Below are 25,749 nucleotides of genomic sequence, written 5' to 3'. Positions count from 1 at the left end.
CCTTGCATGGATTTTGTACACTACATTGGTTTTGCTCATGCTGGGTATCGGGTCCTTCATCCTGTTGAGTTGTTGTCTGAGAGTCAAGAGCATTTCCGAACTACTGCGAACACAAGAACTCATAATAGCACACAAACCACTGTAAGTAATCTCATAGATCCAGTTTGATAATCTTTCACCCCATAACTTATCAAGAACCTATCTGCCTCTGTTTTAAAGATGTTCAAAGACTCTGCTTCCACCATATTTTGAGGAAGACAGTTCCAAGGACTCGCAACCTTCCATAAATAAATATAATTCTCCTCCCCTCCCCTTCAATGAGCAACACTGTATTTTAAACAATTACTCATTATTTTAGCTTCTCCCACAAGAGGAAGCATTTCAGAATCATGTCAGATTCTATAAATTATCATATCAGACTTCAAACGTTAATTGATTTTGACTCCACAGAAGCTGCTAAACGTGCTGAATTTCACCAGCACTTTCTGTTTTTATTTCAGACCTTTACTTTTACCCCAGTACAATCAAGTTGCTTTTTAACAGGGTAAAAGAGTCACTCTGCACTTATTGCTATGATAACTATTAAAGCTCCTGAGAAACTTCATCAGTATTCCCTGCCCTCAGGGACATTAACCCATTTAGAGTATGTGCACTGGTTGACACTGCAGCCAGCATGCTCTGTATGTCAGACTGAGGAACTGCTACACTTCAACGTTGCCACTCGGCAGGTCACGTGATGCGGAGGGTGCCAAGACCTTCCACGAGACTAGTCCACACGATCCTCCGCATGAAAGGGGGGGAATTATGATATTGTCTTCATCAATCTGAAGGAGCAAACGTATATTTCCATATTGTAAATCCCGCTGTCATTTTAAATTAAAGAAGAATCTTTTCATTTGATAATATATTCCCACGAATGTGAGTATGAATTGATATGTTAATGATGACTAGTGCAGCTCTCCCCCTCCTCCCGGGATTGACTTGTATCCGGCGGGCGGAGCCTGCGCCTGCGCGTCACCATGGCGGTGTCGGTTGGGAGCGGCGGTGGTTGGAGGGGGAGGGGCTTGTCTCTCTCCAGTCAGGCCCTGGGCAGGGCCGAGCCGAGCCGGGCCGGTAAGGGGCTGAGCCGAGCACCCGATGCGGGCGGGAATGTTTCAGGCACCGGCTCGGCTGTGCGCGACGTTACGCCAGCGAGATCTGCTGCAGCTCATGTCCGGCTCTTCGCCCGTGTTCAGGCGCCGGGCCCCGCTCCGCAAAACTGACTCGGCGACCGGGTCGTCGACGCCGCCGGCGGCAGCGGCGGGAGGACCGACCCCGGGGGCGACGGGCGCCGCGGCCACTGGTGAGTTACTGGGGGCGGGGGGAGGAGAGAGAGAGAGAGAGAGCCTCCCACAGGGATGTGAGAGGGAGAGCCGGGCCTGGTTCATTCCTACATCAGCTGTAACTATTCCCAACACCCCCCGCCCCATCACTCTTCCCCCCCCCCCGCCCCATCACTCTTCCCCCCCCCCCGCCCCATCACTCTTCCCCCCCCCCCCGCCCCATCACTCTTCCCCCCCCCCCCGCCCCATCACTCTTCCCCCCCCCCCGCCCCATCACTCTTCCCCCCCCCCGCCCCATCACTCTTCCCCCCCCCCCGCCCCATCACTCTTCCCCCCCCCCCGCCCCATCACTCTTTCCCCCCCCCCCGCCCCATCACTCTTTCCCCCCCCCCCCGCCCCATCACTCTTCCCCCCCCCCCGCCCCATCACTCTTCCCCCCCCGCCCCATCACTCTTCCCCCCCCCCCGCCCCATCACTCTTCCCCCCCCCCCCGCCCCATCACTCTTCCCCCCCCCGCCCCATCACTCTTCCCCCCCCCCGCCCCATCACTCTTCCCCCCCCCGCCCCATCACTCTTCCCCCCCCCCGCCCCATCACTCTTCCCCCCCCCGCCCCATCACTCTTCCCCCCCCCGCCCCATCACTCTTCCCCCCCCCGCCCCATCACTCTTCCCCCCCCCGCCCCGCCCCATCACTCTTCCCCCCCCCGCCCCATCACTCTTCCCCCCCCGCCCCATCACTCTTCCCCCCCCGCCCCATCACTCTTCCCCCCCCGCCCCATCACTCTTCCCCCCCCCGCCCCATCACTCTTCCCCCCCCGCCCCATCACTCTTCCCCCCCCCGCCCCATCACTCTTCCCCCCCCCGCCCCATCACTCTTCCCCCCCCCGCCCCATCACTCTTCCCCCCCCGCCCCATCACTCTTCCCCCCCCCGCCCCATCACTCTTCCCCCCCCCGCCCCATCACTCTTCCCCCCCCCGCCCCATCACTCTTCCCCCCCCCGCCCCATCACTCTTCCCCCCCCCGCCCCATCACTCTTCCCCCCCCCGCCCCATCACTCTTCCCCCCCCCCGCCCCATCACTCTTCCCCCCCCCGCCCCATCACTCTTCCCCCCCCCGCCCCATCACTCTTCCCCCCCCCTGCCCCATCACTCCTTCCTCCCCTCTTCTTCCCCCCCCCCCCCCCGTAATCTACTGTTAGAGCCCACGTTTTCAAACATGTGTGTGACCTCCCCCAGAGAGTTCCAGGGGCTTTCCCAGGTCATACGTCTGTGTCTGTCTGGTTCTGGTATTGGGCTGATTGATGCTCTTTTTAACTGTATGTCTTAATAGCATTTCCTTCCAACACATTTCCATCATCAAACCTGAGCTATTATAAACTATCACTGTCCAGTGGAAGGACATGATGTAGAGGCAAGAAGGAGGGCTGCTGGGGAACCCATCTGTATGTGCTGGTTATTCGTAAGAACATGCTGTCGTGGCCATAGACTAGTATAAGTTCCTTTAATACCTACCATTTGCTGCCAAGTCTTTCATTTATAGCATGCTTTGCTGACTTTATCAATTAGATGTAATGCAAGAACCATGCAAAATGCCTGAATGATGATTAAAATGCAAACTGCTTTCGTCTGGCTGCTCAGCTCTGCTGTGAGAAATGCCTGCATAAAGAGGATACTGTATGATTTTATAAAGTGTTCCAGTGCAAATAATCGCCAAGCTGCTATCTTGGAGGGAGTAGTGAGAACAGAGGTTACAATCTGAAACTTGAATTCTGAGTCCAGTCCAAAAAGCAGTAAAGTGCAGCATGATGTGCTGTTCTATGCGTCACTTGATCTCTAAACTATTCCAGTACCACAACATTCACTTGCAGGAAGCTGAAATGTACATCAGTAATAGCAAATGATTAAGAACCTAAGTGTGTGCAGGGATCTAGTTCAGAGAACACTGCTTGGATTTGTGGGCCATTGTGTTGTCATCACTAGGTTAGCAATGGGGACCTCCTTGTTAATGCACTCCACCTGAACTGCAACATTTAAAAGGCGATCTGGATGGGTCTATGATTAGGAAAGGTTTAGAGGGGCATGGGCCAAGCACTGGTAAATGGGACTAGATTAGGTTAGGATATCTGGTGAGTATGGATGGGTTGGTCCAAGGGGTCTCAGTCCAAGCTATACATTTCTATGACTATGATGACATAGGAGACCAACCATTCTCCAAGCTATCATTCTCCCAATTCGGAGGTATGGAGCTTTGAAAACAACTTGAATGTCTGCAAAACAATCTGGGTTTTTGGTTGTCACAACCAACCTCTGAGTGAAACCCCCAGTCTAGTTTAGTCAAGAGGAAGTGAGGACTGCAGATGTTGGAGATCAGAGTTGAGAGTGTGGTGCTGGAAAAACACAGGTCAGGCATCATCTGAGCAGCAGGAGAATCAACATTTCGGACATAAGCCCTTCATCAGGAAGCCATTCCTGATGGGCTAACACCTGAAACGCCTCTGAAGTGCTAGTTTAGTCCCATGGTCTGTTTCCTTACCATTTGTTGTAAGACCTGCATTTGTATGGTGCCTGTCACAATTTGAGGCTATCCTAAAGCACATTATGACTAATAAAAAGTTTTTTTTGTGTAATCACTGTTGTAGTGTAAGGAATGTAGATTAGAGTGGTGCTGGAAAAGCACAGCAGGTCAGGCAGCCTCCGAGGAGCAGGAAAATTGACATTTCAGGCAAAAGCCCTTCATCAGGAATGAGACTGGAAGCCTTGAGGATCGAGAGATAAATGGAAGGGGTTTGGGGCTGGGGAGACTGTAGTTGAGTGCAATAGGTGGATGGAGGTGGGGGTGAAAGGTGATAAGTCAGAAGGGAGGGTGGAGGGGATAGGTGGGAAGGAAGATGGATAGGTGGGACAGGTCATGAGGATGGTACTAAGCTGGCAGGTTGGAAATGGAGTATGGTAAGGGGAGGAGAAATGAGGAAACTGGTGCATTCCACATAAATGCCATGGGGTTGAAAGGTGCTGGGGTGGAAGATGAGGTGTTTTTCCTCCAGGTGTCAGGTGGTAAGAGAGTGGCGATGTAGGAGGCCTAGGGCCTGCATGTTCTTGGCAGAGTGGGAGGGGAAATTGAAATGTTCAGCCACGGGGACGAAGGGTTGATTGGTGCGGGTGTCCCAGAGATGTTCTGTAAAGTGCTCTCCAAGTAGGCGTCCAGTCTCCCCAATGTAGAGGAGACCACATTGGGAGCAATGGATACGACTTGTGGAAGTGCAGGTAAAACTTTGGATATGGAAGGCTCCTTTGGGGCCTTGGGATGAGGTGAGGGGGAGGTGTGGGCACAGGTTTTGCATTTTATGCAGTGTCAGGCGAAGGTGCCAGGAGGGGAGGATGAGTTGTTACTGGGCGTGGACCTGACCAGTAGTCGCGGAGGGAATGGTCTTTACGGAAAGTGGATGGGGTGAAGAGGGAAATCTATCTCTGGTGGAGGGTTCCGTTTGTAGGTGGCAGAAATGGCTGAGGATGATGTGATGTATACAGAGTTTGGTGGGGTGGAAGGTGAGGACTTGGGGCGGTGGTGCGAGTTTTGACCTTATTACGGTTGGAGGAGTGGGGTTGAAGGGCGGAGGTGCTGGATGTGGATGAGATGCGCTGGTGGGAAGTAGAACAGAGTGGGTGCTTGATTTGAAGTGTCTCCAATTTACCAACTGAAAAGTCACAGCTTACAGCAACTGCATACTACAGGAAAGGTAACATTTTCTTCAAGTTTAGAGTTTTGAGGCAGAGAACAGGCAACTTCTGAACTGGGAGAAGACTGGCACACTCTTCCTCTGTCACTGTAACCTGCTTCCTGCTTCAAAGTCATATCGCAACACATCCTGTGTCAAAATTGAAGATAACCTTAAGTAAAGGAAGAATACATTATGCCAAAAAGGGTATAAAAATATTTACACTGTGAACTCCATATCTCAAATATCTATATTTTAGTCACTTTTTGAACTGCCATGTATTGGTAAGAAATTGCATGTGTGTCATGGTTACATATAACTGAAATCATTCAATTTAACTTGCCTTAACAAAACCTCAATATTCTTAACTTTTGCTCTTATAGATTTCCAGCAATAAGAGGAAATGTCTCCATATCATTAAAGTTAATTGATCCTTTGTAAACATGTTAGTTAAGTTATGTAAGATCAAGCTCCATCTATGAAAGGATATATGTGTAAGATAAAGGCCGCTTGCTCAAAGCATCGTCGTCTCAAAATCTCTGTACTTAACCATGTACAGATGACCGGAGAAATGAAAGTGTTATGATCAAAGCACACTTTCAATAGATGGTGAATCAGCTCCCATTAATTATATACATAGATGATTGAATGGGAAAGTCAGTTGCCTGCTCAGATAGATGCTGTTCTATACCAGCCCCTCATGCGAAACAGGCTCCTGAAGTATTGAAATTCTGGATGAAGCTTCATTCAGAGGCTCACTGAAGATGTTACCTAGTATGGTGACAAAACATTTGAAAACAAACCTTCCAGCTCAGCGAGCAAACCTACATCCAGAACCTGATTCTGAGCTAGAAATCTTCTCAAAATTCGTATTGAAATTTCTTAACCAGTGGTTGAGGCCTGCCCATTCAAGAGGAACTGAATTTTACAGCACAGTGAATCTCAATAGTCAAATCTCAATTAACAAATAGTCAAATGCACACAAGACATTTCAATACTAAACAAAATTCTTATGTCTTTTGATGTGAATGAAATGAGGTTGGGGGAATGGGGGAGAGGGTAAGTAAACTTGTGGTGGCCTTAAAATGCCTAAAAGCTATTAAATGATATATCAAAACTGCTCAGAAGATCTAGTAGCATTTGTGAAAATAGAAAGAGTTAAAATTTCAAGTCTGCCCTCCATCAGTTCTGATCAGATGATGCCAAAGTTGCTAGGTATTTCTCTTTTCTTTTCCATTCAGATTTCCAGCAACACCAGTATTTTGCTGTTGCATCTCCCTCCCACCTCCAAAAGAACTCCTAACCTCCTTGTGTTTCATAGCTCACGCTCATTGTGTCAATTTAGTTATCTTTTCTCAAGTAAGCCATGCATCTTCATTTTATCAAGTTTCCAAGGCAGTTCTTCATAAAGACTAGTTTAAGCTGATAAACAGTGACTGTATTAAAGAAAATAAAATCAAAGATATAATAAAACAGTTTTTAAAAAAATGAAAAAGGTAGCACATGGATATGAAATTGTCTGTATGAGAGGAGACAGTAGAGGTAAGCAATTGTTTTTCAGACTGGCGAAGAGTTCGCTCACAGGTCGGTACAAAGACCCACTACTTTTATTCACGTTAATGACTTGTCCTTTGTAATTGTGTCCTGAACAGCAAACTTTGCAGTTGGCTTGCACCCTGGAAGTATTATAAACTGAGAAGGCTGTGATAAATTTCAAGAGACCCAGAGTGGGCAAGTAGCATATTAAATTGAATGCAGAAAACATGAAGTGATTTGTTTTCAAAGTAAAATCAAGAAAGGGTCTAAAAGAATTGGTATAATTCTAAAGGAATGGAGATGGTTGGCCTCACTTTTGTGTGCACCAAATTGTTCGTCCAACTGAGCAGTTTGAGGTGTGTTTGTGAATTTGCTAGCAATACCAGCAAGGAGCAACACCAACACTGGTTACCACTATGACCACCTGAGAGCTTTGAGTCACTAAGTGGCTATGAAATGGGAAAGGTGATCTGGCTGTTGCTATCATTTTGTTCAAACACATGATAAACCAGTACAGAATAATTTGAGAATGGGTCACATAATATGGGTCATTGGTTGTATGGGCAGGTCGGCAAAGCTGCGAGTGCTCTCCATAAAGAAAAGTTTGGGATAAGTTTTGAAAGAATTGCTTAAAATTAAGATGTCTTGAAAGAACAGACAGAAAATGTTCCCATTTGGGTGCGGGCCAAGAGTCAGTTTTTCATGTGACAATCATCTTCTTGGAAAACTGTTATGCAGCAAGTGGCTAGGAGTGAACTACCCAACAGTTTGGTACAATTCAGAGCTAGTTAAAGATTTACGGCTCTCTGTAAATGGACAACATCAAACGCTCCAGAGCAGCTAAGCATTATGCTAGATCCAGAGGAATGGTCACTCTATACTGACTCCCGGAAAGATTTAAAGGGCAGGTGCAGCATAAGTTTGGTTACAGAGGCAAGTACACTCAGTTAACATCTCATTAACCCACTGTCAAAGTATATACACATACTGCCTCATGTAATCCCACAAGGGTGGCAGACTACCTGAGTTGTTTTTGCAGCGAGCCAGCACAAAAACAATATGTAACTTGGCCTCCTTTCTATTGTACCCATTGATTGACAATTCTTTTGGTGTCACTACTATAGTCTTTTTTATTACTTACTTGATCTACTGATTACCTTAATTAACAAGTCTTTCTCTGCATATTAATCTCATCTGACAACACACTCGCTACTTGTGTTAAAGTAACTGTTATATTCTTTAGTCTCTTTGACAATGCATGTTTTATATTGGCAATATGTAAATCTCATTTATGTAATTTTCAGCACAACTTTGAAAGTTTTGGTTAAACATCTAATCCCTCTTCACATTCTAAGAAGTGTGCAGTGATCAGAAGCTTTGAATTGCTATAGCTTTATTTATGTGAAGCCGCCTTACCTAATTATTCAACTCTTTCCTCTGTACCTTTTTTGTTCCTGTTGTCAGATTCTTATTAACAAGTTTGTAATAATGATGTAGCAGTTAATATAGGTTGAATTTGGGGCCAGACTTTAACCTCCAGTGGATCCCAGTTCTCTTGAACTTTGGCTTGAGAGAGGGGCAACATGCAGAGAGGAATTCCCTTCTTCCAACAATTCTTTCCCATGTGCATTGCTGTTCTCATTTTTAATAAAAGTTCTGCTTGTGGCAAGACCCTGAGAAAATTGGTATGGATGTCTCAGACCCTCCCATTGGCTCTTATTGAAGCTCAGTCTCCTGAATCCCAAGATTCTACTGCTGTTTCTGTATTTGTCTGCCTGAAACAGTTTTGCATTGAGCAGCAAGTGACAATAATTAAAAGGTTACCCTGGGTGATGTTGACCAGGTCGTATATATGACGAACTGCCTCGCAGGTAGTAGATACCGTATGCTGGTAATATTTCTGTCATTGAGAAAATAATGGTCAGGAGCTAGAGTTTGAAGTACATGCTGATGCTATCAGGGTGTAGCATCCTACATAAATCTGAATGATTCCTACAAGCTGCACTCGGGTCCCATGTCTCTGTCTTCAGATTAAATTCCAAGGAGAGGGCATTGAGTTCACCGACTCCAGTGCAGATCATGTAACTAATTCATTCAGAACACAACAGAAATAGAACTAGGCAAATTGACCCATTGAGTTTGCTACTCCATTCAATAAAGGCATGCCTGATTGATTTGTGCACTTAACTCCACTTTCCTGTCTAATCACTCACTCTGGAAGAAAATTCGAAGGGGTAACAGCCTTCTGAGGAAAAGTCATCCTCATTTGTCATAAATATAATACTCCTTATTTTTAAACTCTGTTCCCTAGTTGTAAACTTTTCCACCAGGGAGAACATCCCTCTCAACATCTACCCTGTTACACACTCCGTCTCCGTATACTCCAATGAGTGTACAGTTGAGTGTATGATGCTGGAAAAGCACAACCTATTGCACTTTCAGCTACCTTCTCTTCAGCTCCACCCCCTCCCATTTATCTCTTCACCCCCGAGGCTCTTGGCCTCATTTCTGATGAAAGGGCTCCTGCCCAAAACGTTGATTTTCCTGCTCCTTGGATGTTGCCTGACCTTTGATTTTCCAGCAACGCACTCTTGACTCTAATCTCCAGCATCTGCAGTCCTCACTTTCTCCAATGAGTATACACTCATCTAGTTAATCTGTCATTATAAAATCATAATCCTGATGAAGGGCTTATGCCCGAAACATCGAATTTCCTGTTCCTTGGATGCTGCCTGACCTGCTGCGCTTTTCCAGCAACACATTTTCAGCTCTGATCTCCAGCATCTGCAGACCTCACTTTTTCCTCCATTATAAAATCATGCCTTCATCCATAAACTCCTCTTCTATAATGTTCCACATATTAAGCATAGAGGGTTTTGACCCAGCAGTTATATAGTTTTCCTTGAGACAAAATATAAGTATACTGCATTATGTTTGGCTGCCACCAATGAGGACACTTTCTTCATTAAAAGACACTTCACAAGGAGACTTAGTGGTAATGTCAGTTATGTCAAGCCAACACATTTTGTGTTAACAGTACTATGGAAAACTCAACCAAGTTAAAACTAACTTTTGTGATTTATACATAGCATCATAGCTAAAAAGCAAAGAGTAAACCACTCAGCTCCTCTAACCTGTTCTGTTTAGATTCAATCATGGTAGATGCAGATCTTATTCAATCTACTTAGTATCTGCTATGTTCTGTAGATGAATGTAAAATATTGAAATTTAATAAAATAAACAGATATTGGTATAGTTTAATTATACATAGTTTGAGATGCCCAGGCTTCTGTGATTCAGCAGTAATGTCCCAACACCTGAGTGAAAGTCCTATCTGTTCCAGAGATGTACAATAATAACTGAATCGATTGATTAGAAAGTATCTACTGTATGTCTGTCGCGAAGAACAAGCCAGTATTGAACTTGTTTAGAATGGAATTGTAAGCTCAGGCAAGCGATGAACAGTCTGGGTGTATTCTTCACATAACATTGGAAGTCCTCCTTAATTTTATTCGTTTTGATTCTGTATATTTTAATTCTCTTCCCAAACAGTCTCAATCTCAATTTTTAATTGGTAGTCTGAACAGATTTCCGCTGTCCCTTGTTTGATGTTTCATTTTTAAATCATCCGAGGGATATGGGACTCACTGGGCCAGCACTTGTTACCTATCCCTAGTTGTCTTTGTAAGTGGTACTGAGCTGCTGCCTTCAACCACTGCATTATATGTGCTAAAGGTATACCCTCAATGACTTTAGGGAGGGGATTCCATGTTATTGCTTCAGGTGACCAGTGAAGGAACAGCAAACTATTTTGAAGTCAGGATGGTGAGTGGCTTGGAGGAAAACTTGGGGTGGAGAGTATGGTGCTGGAAAAGTACAGCAAGTCAGGCAGTATCTGAGGAGCAGAAGAATCGATGTTTCGGGCGTAAGCCCTTCATCAGGAAATCTGATGGAGGAGAACTTGAAGACAGTGGTGTTTCCAAGTATTGTCTGCTGTTGGCCTGCAGGTTGGTCATAGGTCTGGAAGATGCTGTCAAAGATCTTTGAATTTCTGCAATGCATCTTGTAGATAGTACTCTGCTGATATTGAGAATGAGTAGTGAAGTGACTGAATGTTGTAGGTGCTGAGCTAATAAAGCAGGCTGCTTTGTCCTGGATGATGTCCAGTTTCTCGAGTATTGGAGCTGCTCATCCAGGCAAGTGGAGAGTATTTTATCACAGTCCTGACTCCAGCCTTGCAGATTTTGGACAGACTTGAGGGAGTCGGTATGTTATGGCATCATCCATGTAGTAATTGTTCCTTGTTCTGCATTCCACCAGAGCAAGTAATTTCCCCCTCTCGATCTCAGCAAATCCTCACTCCTTCTAAAACTACCTTAAATAGATTACCTCCTTTTTTGTCCACAAGAGAATTCGAGCTTTGTCTGTGTAACCAGTCCTTATAATCTTAACCCTGGTATAAGAGAATAACATTGAGATGTATCTAATTCTGAAAAGTACCTTTTTATTAAAAAAAAGTACAGAATTCTTATGGAATTGATGAGCATGGAATAAGACCACCTTGATGGAGAAACTGGCTGCTTTTTCTCTGGTAAAACGCTTAAACAGTCCTTAGAAAATTCCAGTTTCTATTTTGACACTAAGTTGATGGTGCCTTCTGTACCCTTTTGTCCATGCTTGTGCGTAGTAGTGGCTCATAAATTACCCTTCGCAGTGACTTTTGAGCTAATGTGATGGATAGTGCATAAGGCAGGCACCCAAGATGACAGGGAGATTACCTATCATCAACCATGTGATTGGCATAGGGTAGACTCAGGCCCTAGAAATAGTGTATGAATGAGAGGTCAGAGAAGGGGTGCATCCGTCATCAGGAAGCCATTCCCTTTAGGTGGAAGATGGACAAACTGTGTCAATTCTTCATTTCAACACTTGCGGTCATCTGTTGGGTGTTACACTTCCTGTTTGTTTTAGCCAATGCATCATATTTGAACTGTTGCTTAATAAACGACCTTAAAATTACATAAGAATACTTAACTACCTATCTTGGGGACTGCATCCCAAACCAAAATCTTAAAATGGTTTTTAATTTTTAAAAAAAGTGACTTGGACAATTAGTTTTGCTCAATCTATTATTGTATGCACTTGTGATTGTACACTGATTAAAATATTTCCTGCCATTGCATTTTTTATGTCATTAACAGAAAATGAACCAATGCCCATTTCTTCCACAGGGATCTTGTACAATGTCTTTGACAGAGTCCAATCAGGAGATATTTGACCAGATATTGATCTTATTTTGGTGTACTATATTTACATAGGCGTTCACAACTTTAATTCAAACAATGGTAACAATGAACTCAAGAATATGAAATATGTTGTTACTCATTTGCATGTGGACTTTGAGATTTCTGCTGTTCATTATAGTTTATACTCTTAGTATAGGTGATTGTTGGACATTGTTAGCTGTATTAATTCTCGGGAGAATCGGTGATAGCACTGCATGTGTAATCTCAAAAATAATGCCTTTTTAACATCAACTGTGTAATTTTAGACCATCACTTTATCTAAACCAAATTGGCATAGTTAAATTACTTTACTGAATGTGGCCTATTGATTCTCTTGGTTGAAGATGTAAAAGATTCTCTTTGCCTGCTTCCCAAAAATAGTACTGAGTGGTTTAAATATAGAGTGTCATAGGTGATGAGTGCTGAAACCTGATGCTGAAGAGGTCAATGCTGTTGCCTGAGTATGTGCGCAGTACTAACAAGGAACAGAAGAGTGGCTACACAATGATTACGAAGATACGCACAAACATGGAAAGTCAAATTATGCAATCAGCTGACTTTCCCTCCCGACTATGTATAAATTCCTTCTAAACAAAAAGTTGGAAGTCATGGTTTTAGGTCAGGAGGGCAACATGCTGATAATACAAGTCAAGATCTTGACCTTTTGCATTTTAAACAGAACTTTCTTAAACCAATCAGCATAGCTGGAGTATATTTAGAAGGCATGGGTTTTGAATCAGTGCAAGTGTGATAAGGTTTTGAACTAGCACATTACCTTTCTAACAGTCACCTATCTACCTAACTGATCTTGCTGTGTAATAACTTTTCTAAATCCACTAGCCGTTTCCCTCTGTACCTCATTTATGGTCTTAACAACATTTAAGCCTTGAATGTTTCAGTAATACCTTTTTACACCTTTCATTACCTCCAGAAAGTAATGTTAAAATGGAGAAAATTAAATATACATCTCAAACATATAAAACTTAAATCAACCACTTAGCTGATTAACTGAAAAAAATCCTCTTCAATAAATTTCTCTAAGAAAAATCTTTTCCAGAGCTGACCATCTATAGGACTCTGGAATGAAAGCGCAATTCCTTTTTTTCAAAAAAAAACCTGTGCCATGTATTAAAAAAAACCTTCTAAAACAGACATTTTAACTTCTGAATTAAGAATTAAAAAAAAACCTCAGCCATTTGCTGACCCTGAAAAACTTGTTCTTATAAAAAACCCATTTGGAAAAAACATCACTTTTGTTGGGTTTTTGATTTTTTTTGTGATGAAAATGAAACAAAATGGAGGAAAATCTTTTTAGTAAAATATAACTGTTTTTTGAAAAAAAACAAAGCCTGCAGTCCCAGGACCAGCTGCAAGATCCATGCTGCTTTTCAAAGTATGTCTGAATGTATTTTTATTTTGGTATTAATGGTAGGGCTTATTAATGGTTGGGTCTTTGGTTGTGTTGTAGAACAGAGGAACCTAGGGCTGGAGGTACAGAATTCTTTAAAGTTTGTGTCACATGCAAACAGGATGGTTAAAACAGCATTTTTTTTTAGATTCCCTACAGTGTGGAAGCATGCCCTTCACCCTATTCCATATCGACCCTCCATGCTTGTCTTCATTGCTTGTTCTTTGTGTATACGAATTGGAATGTTATGTTGAGATTGTATGGTACATTGGTGAGGTCTCTTCTGGAATACTGTGTCCAGTTCTGGTCACCCAGTTATAGGAAGCTTGAGAGGGTTCAGAAGAGGTTTACCATGATGTTGCCTGGTATGGAAGATTTGAAGATGGGATGGTATGGAAGATGGGACTTTTTTACTGGAATGTAGGAGATTGAGACATGACCTGATAGTTTATAAAATGAGAGGTATAGGTAGAGTTAATGGTAGTTGTCTTTTCCCTAAGATGGGAGATTTCAAGACTTGCAGGTACATTAAGGTGAGAGGAGAGAAATCTAAAATAGATATGCCCAGTTTTTTACTTGCACAGCAGGTGGTTTGTGTGTGGAGTGAATGTCCTGAGAAAGTGTGGAGGTGGATACAATTGCAATGTTTAAAAGACATTTCGATGCATGCATAAGAAAGCTTTAGAGGGATATGGGCCAGGAACAGGCAGATCAAACTAGTTTAGTTTGGGATTATGTTCAGCATGGATTGGTTGGATTGAAGTATCTGTTTCCATGTTTTGACTCTTAACTTTAAGGGTTTTACAATTAAACCTGGAACCTAGTGAAGAGTTCACAGTTGAGAGAGTTCATCTTGGAAGAATACTCAGAATTGACACTTCCAGTACAATAACATTTCTCTACAAATACTGCCAGATCCAGAGGGTTTTCCTGCACTTCTTTAAAAAAAAATTTAGACTCTACCTGTCAAGCTGAATTATGAATGTACATTCTTGACAATCAAATCCTGTTTGTGATTTTGCAGCTGTTGGCTCAAAAGCTGAGATGCTACTGACGGCTTCCAAATTCACGCTGTTACCTTTTTGACAATATTTTCACAACCTGTCTGCTCAAGCAGCAAAAAGCTGTTCTACTCTGCAACAGAGTAGCTTGCCTGTAGCTTGCTGGCTAATAGATTTGTAATGGAAATAGATTTAAAATATTCTTGGATAGAATCAGTGCAGAGAGGCCAATAGGCCCATCAAATCTGCACTGACCCTCAGAGCATTACCACCCAGACCCGGTCCCCTACTGTCGCCCTGTAACCCTACACTTGCCATGGTTAATCCATCTAACCTGCCCATTTTTGGATATGGGAGGAAATGGGAACATCTGACGGAAAGCCACACTGACATTGGGAGAACATTCAAACTCTGGACAGACAGTCATCTGAGGCTGGAATCTAATCCAGGTCCCTGGTGCTGAGAGACTCGAATTGAGGATTAGTTAATATGTAGGAGATGGTCTTTTTCAGGGTGGAAAGATGTAACTGCAAGAACTGGTCCTGGGGCCTCAACTATTTACAATCTGTAATAAGGATTTGGTTGGGGGGAGGGTGCATGCAAAGTGTGCTGTATTTAAATTTACTGATGTATACAAAAATAAGTGGGAGGGTGTATAATGAGGAATTACAAGGGGCTATAGGTTGTGTGTGGACCCAAACCTGGCAAATGGAGTTTGTTGTCAGAGATTGAAGGGTCTGGCACTTTCATAGGAATAATCAAAAGGCAGACTATTATTTGGAGAGAAATTCCATGAAAGTGCTACATAGGGGGATCTGGGTGCTCTTGTGCATAAAGCACAATGTTTTCATGCAGGTATAGCAAGTATTTAAGATGGTAAATGGAATTTCACCTTTTGCTGGAATTTTGAATTGAAAAGTAACAGTACGGGGTGTTGGAGAGGCTGCACCTGGAGTGCAGTGTACAGCTTTGGTCCCTGTACTTAAAGGATGTACTGGCATTAGAGAGAGTTCACAGTTCTCACTAGCTTGATTGGTGGGATGGAAGAGTTGACTTGCCATGGGTAGCTAAACAAGTTAGGCCTTTGGTCTAAACTGTAATGAATAATGAAGGGTGAACTTATTGAAACAGACAAAATTCGGAGGGGCTTGACATGTTAGATGTGTCACTAGTGGGAGCATCATCTCAGCAATCAAACTAGGGATGAAGTTACAGAATAGAGGGGTCCCATATATCCGTATCAGGTGTGATCTTGGTGATTGGCAGGGCATGCTTGAAGGGCAGAATCATCTACTTTATTATTCTTAGTATCTTAATATAATATTTATCTTGTGTATATTTAATAAGTCTGACACTTTTGAAGATGTTGTGAAGTTTGTCCCATATTGTGCCCATCTACCAGCATCAATGCAACACGTTAACTCTTTGTGGGAATTTCCCATCCGTAAATTGAAGTACCTAGGTTTTCTACTTGAAGTTTTTAATGTACCAGTAACTTTCACTTGGACCAACTCAATTGTGCAAGTCAGTATTTTGTTTCCCCAAGGTTCTTTGCAACTTGCAAAATATTTTTACGAGCTCAAACAATTCTACACATTCATGTTAGATTACAGGTAGCATGTATTTGCCATGTGTTGGAATATCTGGCATTGTAGTTAGGTGTATGCTAGTTGCATTTAGGAAGCTAGTTTACGCTTTTCTTTTTAAATGCATTTTAAAAAGATTCAAGTATAAATCTCCCACATTGCAGAGTTCTTATTCTTTGTTAAAAGTATTTGGAAAAATGAAGAATATTGTTTTGTTTTTAATAAAAGGATTGCCTGTGTGATAGTGCTATTTGAACCAGAATTAAACTAGTGTTGCTGAATCTGGTTAGGAAGACTTGAGTTCGGGTTAGACCAAAAAGCCGAACAAAGCAGGCTGGTTAGTAATGGCGGTTTTTTTTTAAATGCTGGTATGCCACATCTCCATAGAGCTCTGATATCAAAGCCAGCTCAAAGATTCAGAAAAAGCCATTTGTGATCTCCCTGATTTTTATACTCTGCAATGACTGCCGCAGCAAAATTCTTTCTTGGGATATGGTGTCACTAACTGGACCAGAATTTATTGTCCATCCCTAGTTTTCATGAAGATGAGCTGTTTTCTTGAACTACTGCAGTTCATTAGATATAGGTGTACAGCCATTGGGCTGTTCTGGAAGTAGTTACACACTTTTTTGATCCAAACGGACCCCACCACCAAGGATATATTTCCCTCCCCTCCCCTATCAGCGTTCCGCAAGGACCACTCCCTTCGTGACTCCCTCGTCAGATCCACACCCCCCACCAACCCAACCTCCACCCCCGGCACCTTCCCCTGCAACCGCAGGAAATGTAAAACTTGCGCCCACACCTCCACACTCACTTCCCTCCAAGGCCCCAAGGGATCCTTCCATATCCGCCACAAGTTCACCTGTACCTCCACACACATCATCTATTGCATCCGCTGCACCCGATGTGGCCTCCTCTATATTGGTGAAACAGGCCGCTTACTTGCGGAACGCTTCAGAGAACACCTCCGGGCCGCCCGAACCAACCAACCCAATCACCCCGTGGCTCAACACTTTAACTCTCCCTCCCACTCCACCAAGGACATGCAGGTCCTTGGACTCCTCCACCGGCAGAACACAACAACACGACGGTTGGAGGAGGAGCGCCTCATCTTCCGCCTGGGAACCCTCCAACCACAAGGTATGAATTCAGATTTCTCCAGTTTCCTCATTTCCCCTCCCCCCACCTTGTCTCAGTCGGTTCCCTCAACTCAGCACCGCCCTCCTAACCTGCAATCCTCTTCCTGACCTCTCCGCCCCCACCCCACTCCGGCCTATCACCCTCACCTTGACCTCCTTCCACCTATCCCACCTCCATCGCCCCTCCCCCTAGTCCCTCCTCCCTACCCTTTATCTTAGCCTGCTTGGCTCTCTCTCTCTCTTATTCCTGATGAAGGGCTTATGCTCGAAACGTCGAATTCTCTATTCCTGAGATGCTGCCTGGCCTGCTGTGCTTTGACCAGCAACACATTTGCAGCTGTGATCTCCAGCATCTGCAGACCTCATTTTTTACTGAAAGAACGGTAATTAATTTCAAGTCAGGATGGTGAGTGACATGGAGGAGAACTTGCTGGTGGGAGTGTTACCCAATGTTATTGTTATTGTTCTTGTCCTTCCAGATGGATTTGGAAAGTGTAGTTTAAGTGAATTTTTACTGTGCATTGTACAGAGTACTCATCACTGCTGTGTGGGGTGTTGATAGAAGGAGTGAATGCTTGAGGATATTGTCAGGCTGCTTTGACCTGGATGTGTCATGTTCCTTGAGCATTGTTTGAGCTGCACCATTCTAGGCAGGTGGAGACTATTCCATGACACTCTTGACCCGTGCCTTGGAAATGCTGGACAGAATTTGAGGAGTCGGGAGGTGAGTTGCTCCCTTCAGGATTCCTATCCTGTCAGGTTTTTTTGTAGCTGGTTTATTTATGTAGCCAGTCTAGATCAATTTCTGAACAGTAGTAACCTCTAGATTGAGAGTGGGGCATTTAACAATGGCATTCCCAATGAATCTCAAGGGTGATTGTTAGATTTTCTTTTGGTAGTTATAAATATTACTTCCATTTGTCAGCCCAAGCTTGGGACTCATTCAGATCTTGCTGGATTTGACCTTGGACTGTATCAGGATTTGGTTGTGGACTACTGTAGTATAAGGCTTTTGCCTTGACCTATCTGACTCTTGAGTGTTTTTACATGAAAATCAAACATCTGAACTCTGACATGGTGTATAGGTTCGTGAAGGCTTTAATCCTGTTTGGATTTAACCAGTAACTTCAAAGATTTATTGCCCAAAATGAAGAAGAATGCACGTTTGATTGAATGTTATCACTTTAAAATCTAAACCTGTTCATTGTGCCTTAACCGTTTCATCCAGCTGATCAGCCTAATTTGAAAAATTAGCAGGGTATGTCTTCATTTCAGCACAGCCCTAGAGAAGTGTCTGCCTATATATCTGTCAAAGTCACTTTGTATTTCTATCTCCTAGTCTCCATGCACGGCACACTGTTCATGTTATTTTTGGGTCTTGTCTTAATCCATGTTTGACACACACGTTTTGCATTCCATGAGTACGATCCGATTGTGAGCATGCACTATATAAGCTCGAATGTGATGTTTAGGACTACCAGGGCCAAAAGTTGTTCTTGGGTGACTGTGCAATTTGCTTGTATGAAAACAGCAAGGAATGGATATGAGAGGTATGTGGATGTAATCAATTACCTTGGACATATTTTGAAATTGTATTCTTGATTTTTATTATAGTTATATGTCCACCCACTTCGATTTCCAGGGTGGTATGCTGGCTCAATGGTTAGCATTGCTGCTTCACAGTGCCAGGGTTAAAGGGATAGAGGAGGAGCAGGGTCTGGGTAGAATGCTATTCAGAGGGTTGATGCTGACTCACTGGGCCCAATGGCTCTCCGGGTTCTCGGGTGCTGAACAAATCAGGGAGAGTAAAACTGTCTTGATCCCATCTTGACCGTTATCTTGGTGTATTTCCTCAAGCTGTCTCTTTTATTGGATGGGAGCAGGTGTTTCAACTGAAAACTGTGTCAATGATGAAGCTCCTAATTTCTTCGGTAATAGCAAACCAAGAATTTCAGACCATTTCTCTCTCGCATTCAACTCTAGTAATTTATCCTGGGTCAGTCTGTATGGTTCACTGCCGTATCATATGGTAGGTTCATCACATGACCCATTGAAGGAAGTCTGACATTGCTGTATTCTGGGGTGTACAGAAGCACAGCTTAAACATAGCTGCTGATAAATTTTTATTGCCTGTCATTGCTTGGGGCATCATGCCCAAGGGCCAATGTGAGAAAAGCACAATGTAAAGCTATTCTTTATATATAGTTATATCATTTTCCTTTTGAGCGTTAGGCTAAAGGCGGCTGAAAATGCGAAAATAACTGCATCAATGTGGTCTCTAAAATTGTAATGTTAAAAACCCTGCTCAAACATGTCCAATTTTAATGGCATTTTTGTTTTAATTGAATTTTACTCTCATGTATTACTTACCTAAAACTGGATGCTTAAGAAATTTAACCTCCATCTTTCCTTTTTATTTAGTGTGTTCCATGGGAACTAATACCAACAGGTTGTACAGTGCCCTGGCTCCAACTATAACAGATAATGGAATACCACAACCAAAGGAATATGATGTAGAGACCAACTTTGAACCAGTTGATCCAACAGACCCCAGTGATCTCCTCAAAGAATGTCAGAAGGTGCTTGAAAAACGTCCACCCAGACTCCAACGGGATTTTTTGCTTTTAAAGAAAAGTAATCTTTCTAGTGTGTCACGTCCAATCAAGGTCCTGCAATGGAACATACTAGCACAAGGTCTGTCCTTTCAGTATGAAATGTGTTGCACTTGTGATGAAGTTAACATCAACATGGTGATGTTTAAATGATGACTGTTTAAACTCTAACCCCTCTTCTCTCCTGAAAAGAGCCTCTTCAAGGAATACCATTCCATAGACAGTGGCACCCTTCCAATTATTTGTCTCAATGATTAATGTTCATTGTCAAATCCATATAGTATTAGGAAGTATTTTACTATTGCTGGATATCATAGCCACGGTTGTACAGCATGAAAACAGGCCCTACAGTCCAGCTAGTCCATGCCAACTATGTTCCTAAACTAAACTAGTCACACTTGCCTTGATTTGGTCCATATTAGTGGGCGGCATGGTGGCACAGTGGTTAGCACTGCTGCCTCACAGCGCCGGAGACCCGGGTTCAATTCCCGACTCAGGCGACTGACTGTGTGGAGTTTGCACTTTCTCCCCGTGTCTGCGTGGGTTTCCTCCGGGTGCTCCGGTTTCCTCCCACAGTCCAAAGATGTGCGGGTCAGGTGAATTGGCCATGCTAAATTGCCCATAGTGTTAGGTAAGGGGTAAATGTAGGGGTATGGGTGGGTTGCGCTTCGGCGGGTCGGTGTGGACTTGTTGGGCCGAAGGGCCTGTTTCCACACTAAGTAATCTAATCAAATCTAATCAAATCTTTGCTATTCATGAACTTATCCAAATTTCTTTTAAATGTTGTAACTGTACCTGCATCCACCACTTTCTCTGGCAGTTCATTCCAGAAATTAAATCACTATTTAAAAAAATATAAATCTTTTTCCTCTCACCCTATAAATAAGCCCCCTACTTTTGAATTCCTTCCCACACATACCTTGGGGAAAAGATCCATGCTATTCACCTTATCTATGCCCCTAATGATTGTAAAACCTTATAGAGATTTATAAAATCTTCTACACACCAGTGAAAAACATTCAAGCCTGTCTTTATGACTTGCTTCCAGACAATGTCCTGGTAAATCTTTTCTGAACCCACTCCAATTTAATAATATCCTTCCTACAGCAGGACAACCAGAACTGCACACAGTTTTCTAGAAGAGGGCTGACCAACCTCCTGTGCAACCTCAGCATGATATCTCAACTCCTATTCTCAAAGGACTGACACGTGATCTATCCCAGTTGATTTTATTTCATATTTAATTTTCCTCCTCCTGTGCTGGGATTCAATAACAGCCAAACTCTGTCCTGGTAAATTATCACAAGCAGAAATCCACTCAGTCATTCTCCTTTCCCTGCTTCTAGACCTCTGGAAAGATGATTCTGTAAACATTGCTTAACCTGTCTTTTACCAGTGATTATTCTTCATGCCCAAGTCCAGAAAGTGGGTATTAGCAAGTTATCTGCATGTGAAAGTAAGTGCTGTGTTGAAATTGGTTTACTGCAAGCCATCGTGTCCTCCTTTTGTCTTTCCTTACCCCCCCCCCCCCCCCCCCCCCACTAATTAGCACCCTACGAATAATGGAGTTTTGCAGTATACTGTTTTTTTTGTTTAAGAAAGTGATTGTTGACTTTGCTTTGGTTAACAATTTCTGATTTGTTTGCATTATTTTGTGCCTTGGAAAAGTTTTAATCAGGCCTTTTGCAGCAAAACGTAAAATTTTCTTGGGGGGGAAGCCTGAAACAAACTGTGCTGAAGAAACTCTACTCGATTGGTGTAACAGCATCTGTGGAAAAACAAGTTAATGTTTCAAGTCTGATACGGCTCTTCAACAGAAGTCTTACCAGACTTGAAACATTAATCCTTTTCTCTTTTAAGAAAGGCTGCTGCTACCTTTTGAATGTTGTCTTTGTAAAAGCTCTTGCATTTAAGAACTAGTGGTAGCAGGACTATTCCAGCCAATATTTATACCCAGCAGTACAAAAGAGACAAGACCAGTTGATTCCAATGTCCCAGTGCATAAGAATAAGTGAGAAAAACACTTTCATTTTGTATCCATCATCAAAGACTAAATTTCAATAGGGGAGCAGTGCTGTCTTAAATCTTTCATAATGTAAAGGTGTTCTTAGAGTCTGGTATGACTTGTCTCATTCGCATAGATAATAGATCCCAAGATGAGGCATGTAATCTTTCCACTGCGTTCATGTCTTAAGCAAGTGATCTGTGCACCCTCTTTAAAAAAAAGTATGGAATAAAAGGTTCAGTTTGTTCAAATACTAAGTTTTTGAACCAGAACATAGATGAAGTCCTTTGCAGAACAAGCAGTATCCTTGTTTAATCAATGTAGAGTCATGGAGATGTACAGCAAGGAACAGACCTTTTGGTCCAACTTGTCCATGCCAATCAGATATCTTAACCGAATCTCGTCCCACTTGCTAGCACTTGGCCCATATCCCTCTTAACCCTTGCTTTATAAATGCCTTTTTTAAATGCTGTAATTGTACCAGTCTCCAACACTCCCTCTGGCAGCTCATTCCATACATGTAACACCCTCTGTGTGAAAAAGTTGTCCCTGAAGTTCCTTTTGAATCTTTCTCCTCACCCTGAATCTATGTCCTCTAGTTCTGGATTCACCCACCCCAGGGAAAAGACCTTGCCTATTTATCCTATCCATGCCCCTCATGATTTTGTAAACCTCAATAAGGTCACCCCTCAGTCTCCGCTCCAGGGAAAACAGCCCTAGCCTATTCAGCCTCTTCCTCTATCTCTCATCCTCCAACCATGGCAACATCCTTGTAAATCTTTTCTGAACCCTTTCAAGTTTCACAGCATCCTTTCAATAGGAAGGAGACCAGAATTGCACACAGTACTCCAAAAGTGGCCTAATCAATGGCCTATACAGCTGCAATATGATCTCCAAACTCCTATCCACAATGCTCTGACTAATACAAGAAAGCATAACAAGCGTTGTCTTCACTACCTGTGACTCTACCTTTCAAGGAGCTGTGAACCTGCACTTCAAGGTCTCTTTGTTCAGCAACACTCCTGAGGACCTTACCATTTAAGTGTGCAAGTCCTGACCTGATTTACTTTTCCAAAGTGCAGCACCTCACATTTATCTAAATTAATCTCTATCTGCCCATCTGATCAAGATCCTGTTGTACTGAGGTAACCACCTTCACTATCCACTATACCATCTCCAATTTTGGTATCATCTACAAACAGGTTGGTTGAATATCTTCTCTTTGCTGTTCCCTTGATTGATTATATAGGACATTGAGGCTACAACAGGACATCTGTTTTTTTTAACGATACTTGAACTATGCTTTGTCCCTAATGCATGCATGTATTACTAACTTCTCTTGTATTCATGTGATTTGGCTTTTATATTTTACCAACATGATAGTACATTTTTGATTTCAACTTTTCACTCTCACTTTAACACAGCTCTTGGAGAATGGAAGGATAATTTTATTAAATGTCCAAAGGAAGCTTTGAACTGGTCAGAGCGTAAATACCTTATCTTGGAGGAGATTCTAACCTACCACCCAGATATCTTGTGTCTGCAAGAAGTGGATCATTACTTTGATACCTTCCAGCCGGTTCTCAGTGGGTTAGGCTATCATTCAACATTCTTCCCTAAACCATCGTCTCCTTGCTTGGATGTAGAACATAACAATGGGCCAGATGGATGTGCGCTGTTTTTTCTGCGGGAACGATTTGAATTGATTGACACTGCCACAATTAGACTAGCAGCAAAGATGTTGCAGACCAATCAAGTGGCTATTGTCCAAACCCTCCGCTGCATTGAAACTAGCAAAGTGTTCTGTGTTGCTGTGACTCACCTGAAAGCCTGCAGTGGTTGGGAGCGATTCCGTTCCTCTCAAGGCTGTGATTTGCTTCAGAATCTAGAAACCATTACTAATGGAGCCGGTATTCCTATTATTGTGTGTGGAGACTTTAATGCAGAGCCCACTGAGGATGTTTACAAACAGTTTACTAAGTCTAGTCTAAATCTGAGCAGTGCATACAAGCTATTGAGTGAAGATGGGCAATCAGAACCCCCCTTCACAACGTGGAAGATACGACCGTCAGGCGAGAGCTGCCATACGCTGGATTACATTTGGTATTCCCGGAATGCGTTTTGTGTGAATAGATTGCTGAATTTGCCTACAGAGGAACAAATTGGCCCTAACCGCTTGCCGTCGTTCCACTATCCTTCAGATCATTTGTCACTTATTTGTGAATTTAGCTTTCTGGATCAATTTGATGAATGTTGACTCATTTCAATGTTATAAAAAGGTCAAAATTAATCAGTATGTTGAATTGAACCTCTCCGCCCACCCTCCATTGAACCACTGCCATCATTTTGAGACTAGTCTGTCTTCAGACCAGGATTGTTGGTGAAATGCTATACAGTGCTTCTGTCTCAACAGCAGCGAACCTTCTTTCTAAAGCTTGATTCAAATGCCACTGAATGTGAGGACCATTTCTTTTAAAATATTTGTATATGTTTTCTTGGATGGAGCTTGGGTAGTTTGTCTCAAATTGTGTGGTTTTATATGCACATCAACCAATATGTAGTTTGCCTTGTGTTTTATTCAGAAATAAACAGATGGCCAGTCATTTCTGATTTTGCACACCGTTATTACGTTTGACTTTCATTTAATCCCCTCTCAAACAGACCAAAGAAAAATCTGGGCTCAGTGTAAATGTGTGCACAATTCCAAAACCACTAAATTATTCAACTATAAACAACAAACTGTGGTTAAGTGGCTGGAAGTGAATGTGAAATTCATTGTAAACTTAACTTTCTTAATTCTAATGTTTTTGCAATTTAGAGGAGCCATGTGATGCAAGAGGCTTTTTACTCTTTCTTAGGATGTGGATATTAAGGTCAGTATTATTGTCCAGCCCCGATTGCCCTTGCGGAGGTCTAATGGCCCCTTTCCTAAGTTGCTGTAATCCAGCTGGTGTTGGTATATATCCAGTGATGTTAGGGAGGACGTTCTTCAACATTCAGATCTAGTACTTATTTCCAGTATAGCACAGTAAAGCCCTTTATTCTGCTTAGGGGTGTTCCCACTGAACCCAATTATTTGTAGTTTTTTTTAAATCAAGCTGTTCAAACTTATTTTACAATGAACCTATATCAGCACCAGGAAATGCCTTTCCTTGAATAGGGAGATCAGTTCCAGCGTTAAAATCCTGCTATCAAATTTGCCACACCATTCCCCATTTTTTAAATGCTAATTTGCAACATGTCTTTTTAAATGCGACAGTAATCCTGTTGTAGTAATCGGAGGCAAACTTTCCAATCTTACACACTTAAGGAAGAATTTGATCCTGACTGTAACATGAGCAATTTATATAACTTTTCAAATAACTCCTAAAATTTTAAAGAAACCACAAATTGGGGGTTCTAGTTAACAATAACTAGTGATGGTACGACATTTGAACCGGATGCAAGCAATTGCTACTTTATTATAGTTTTAATCTAGAAAATACTGTGAACTGATAACCAATGTTATTGCAGCTGAAGGTTTTTCTATGAATATTCACTGAGGTGCAATCTAATGCAAAGCTTGTAACGCAAAGGTTTTTCTTAAAAATCCTACAATTAGTTTTTTTTCAAAAAAAAAACTCCTGGGTGCCATTCTTCCAAACACTTTTCAGAAGTCTATTGTAGTTATGAAAGAGAAGGTCTATTGTATTAAGTGTGGTTCCAAACAATTTTATTCTTCTCGTCCTGTCTCTAAATGGGATCCATAAATACTGCACCATTTTGAACTGTAAAGTCCTACACATTAAATGAATTATAACGGATTTGAAATGGACACTTGTAACTAAAAGTTCAAAAAGCAGTTTTCCTAACTTATTTCTGCAACTCAACATGCATATTTATTGTTTATGATGTACCAAATGTTTGTGCAGAGGAATGTAACTATGAACGTATGAAATTAAAAATCCAAATTTGGAATTTCTAGTGTCAGTTTCCTAGTAAGTTTTTATATAAAGCACATTTAAAGCAGCTGCTTTATTTCTGTGTACTGTGCACTATTGTTCTATGTTCATTCAATGATAGGAAATGTTAAGAGCTGGTAGTTTTGATCAAAGGCTTTTATAATTACAAATTGTTTTAAAATAAATGTCAACTCC

General features: G+C 42.4%; 1 protein-coding gene across 1 annotated transcript; it reads left to right on the top strand.

Annotated features, from left to right (window-relative positions):
- Positions 1-1,042: 1,042 nt before the first annotated feature.
- Positions 1,043-25,536, top strand: LOC132833315 (nocturnin-like). Its single transcript, XM_060851485.1, has 3 exons — positions 1,043-1,342; positions 19,418-19,690; positions 23,038-25,536. The coding sequence occupies exons 1-3, from the start codon at positions 1,138-1,140 to the stop codon at positions 23,868-23,870; spliced, it is 1,311 nt and encodes a 436-aa protein (XP_060707468.1). The 5' UTR covers positions 1,043-1,137; the 3' UTR covers positions 23,871-25,536.
- The last annotated feature ends 213 nt before the right edge of the window (positions 25,537-25,749 follow it).

This window comes from Hemiscyllium ocellatum, chromosome 36 (genome assembly GCF_020745735.1).
Source record: "Hemiscyllium ocellatum isolate sHemOce1 chromosome 36, sHemOce1.pat.X.cur, whole genome shotgun sequence".
Lineage (NCBI taxonomy): Eukaryota > Metazoa > Chordata > Chondrichthyes > Orectolobiformes > Hemiscylliidae > Hemiscyllium > Hemiscyllium ocellatum.
The sequence above is the reverse complement of the archived record's forward strand: the minus strand, read 5'-3'. Positions and strand labels throughout refer to the sequence as shown.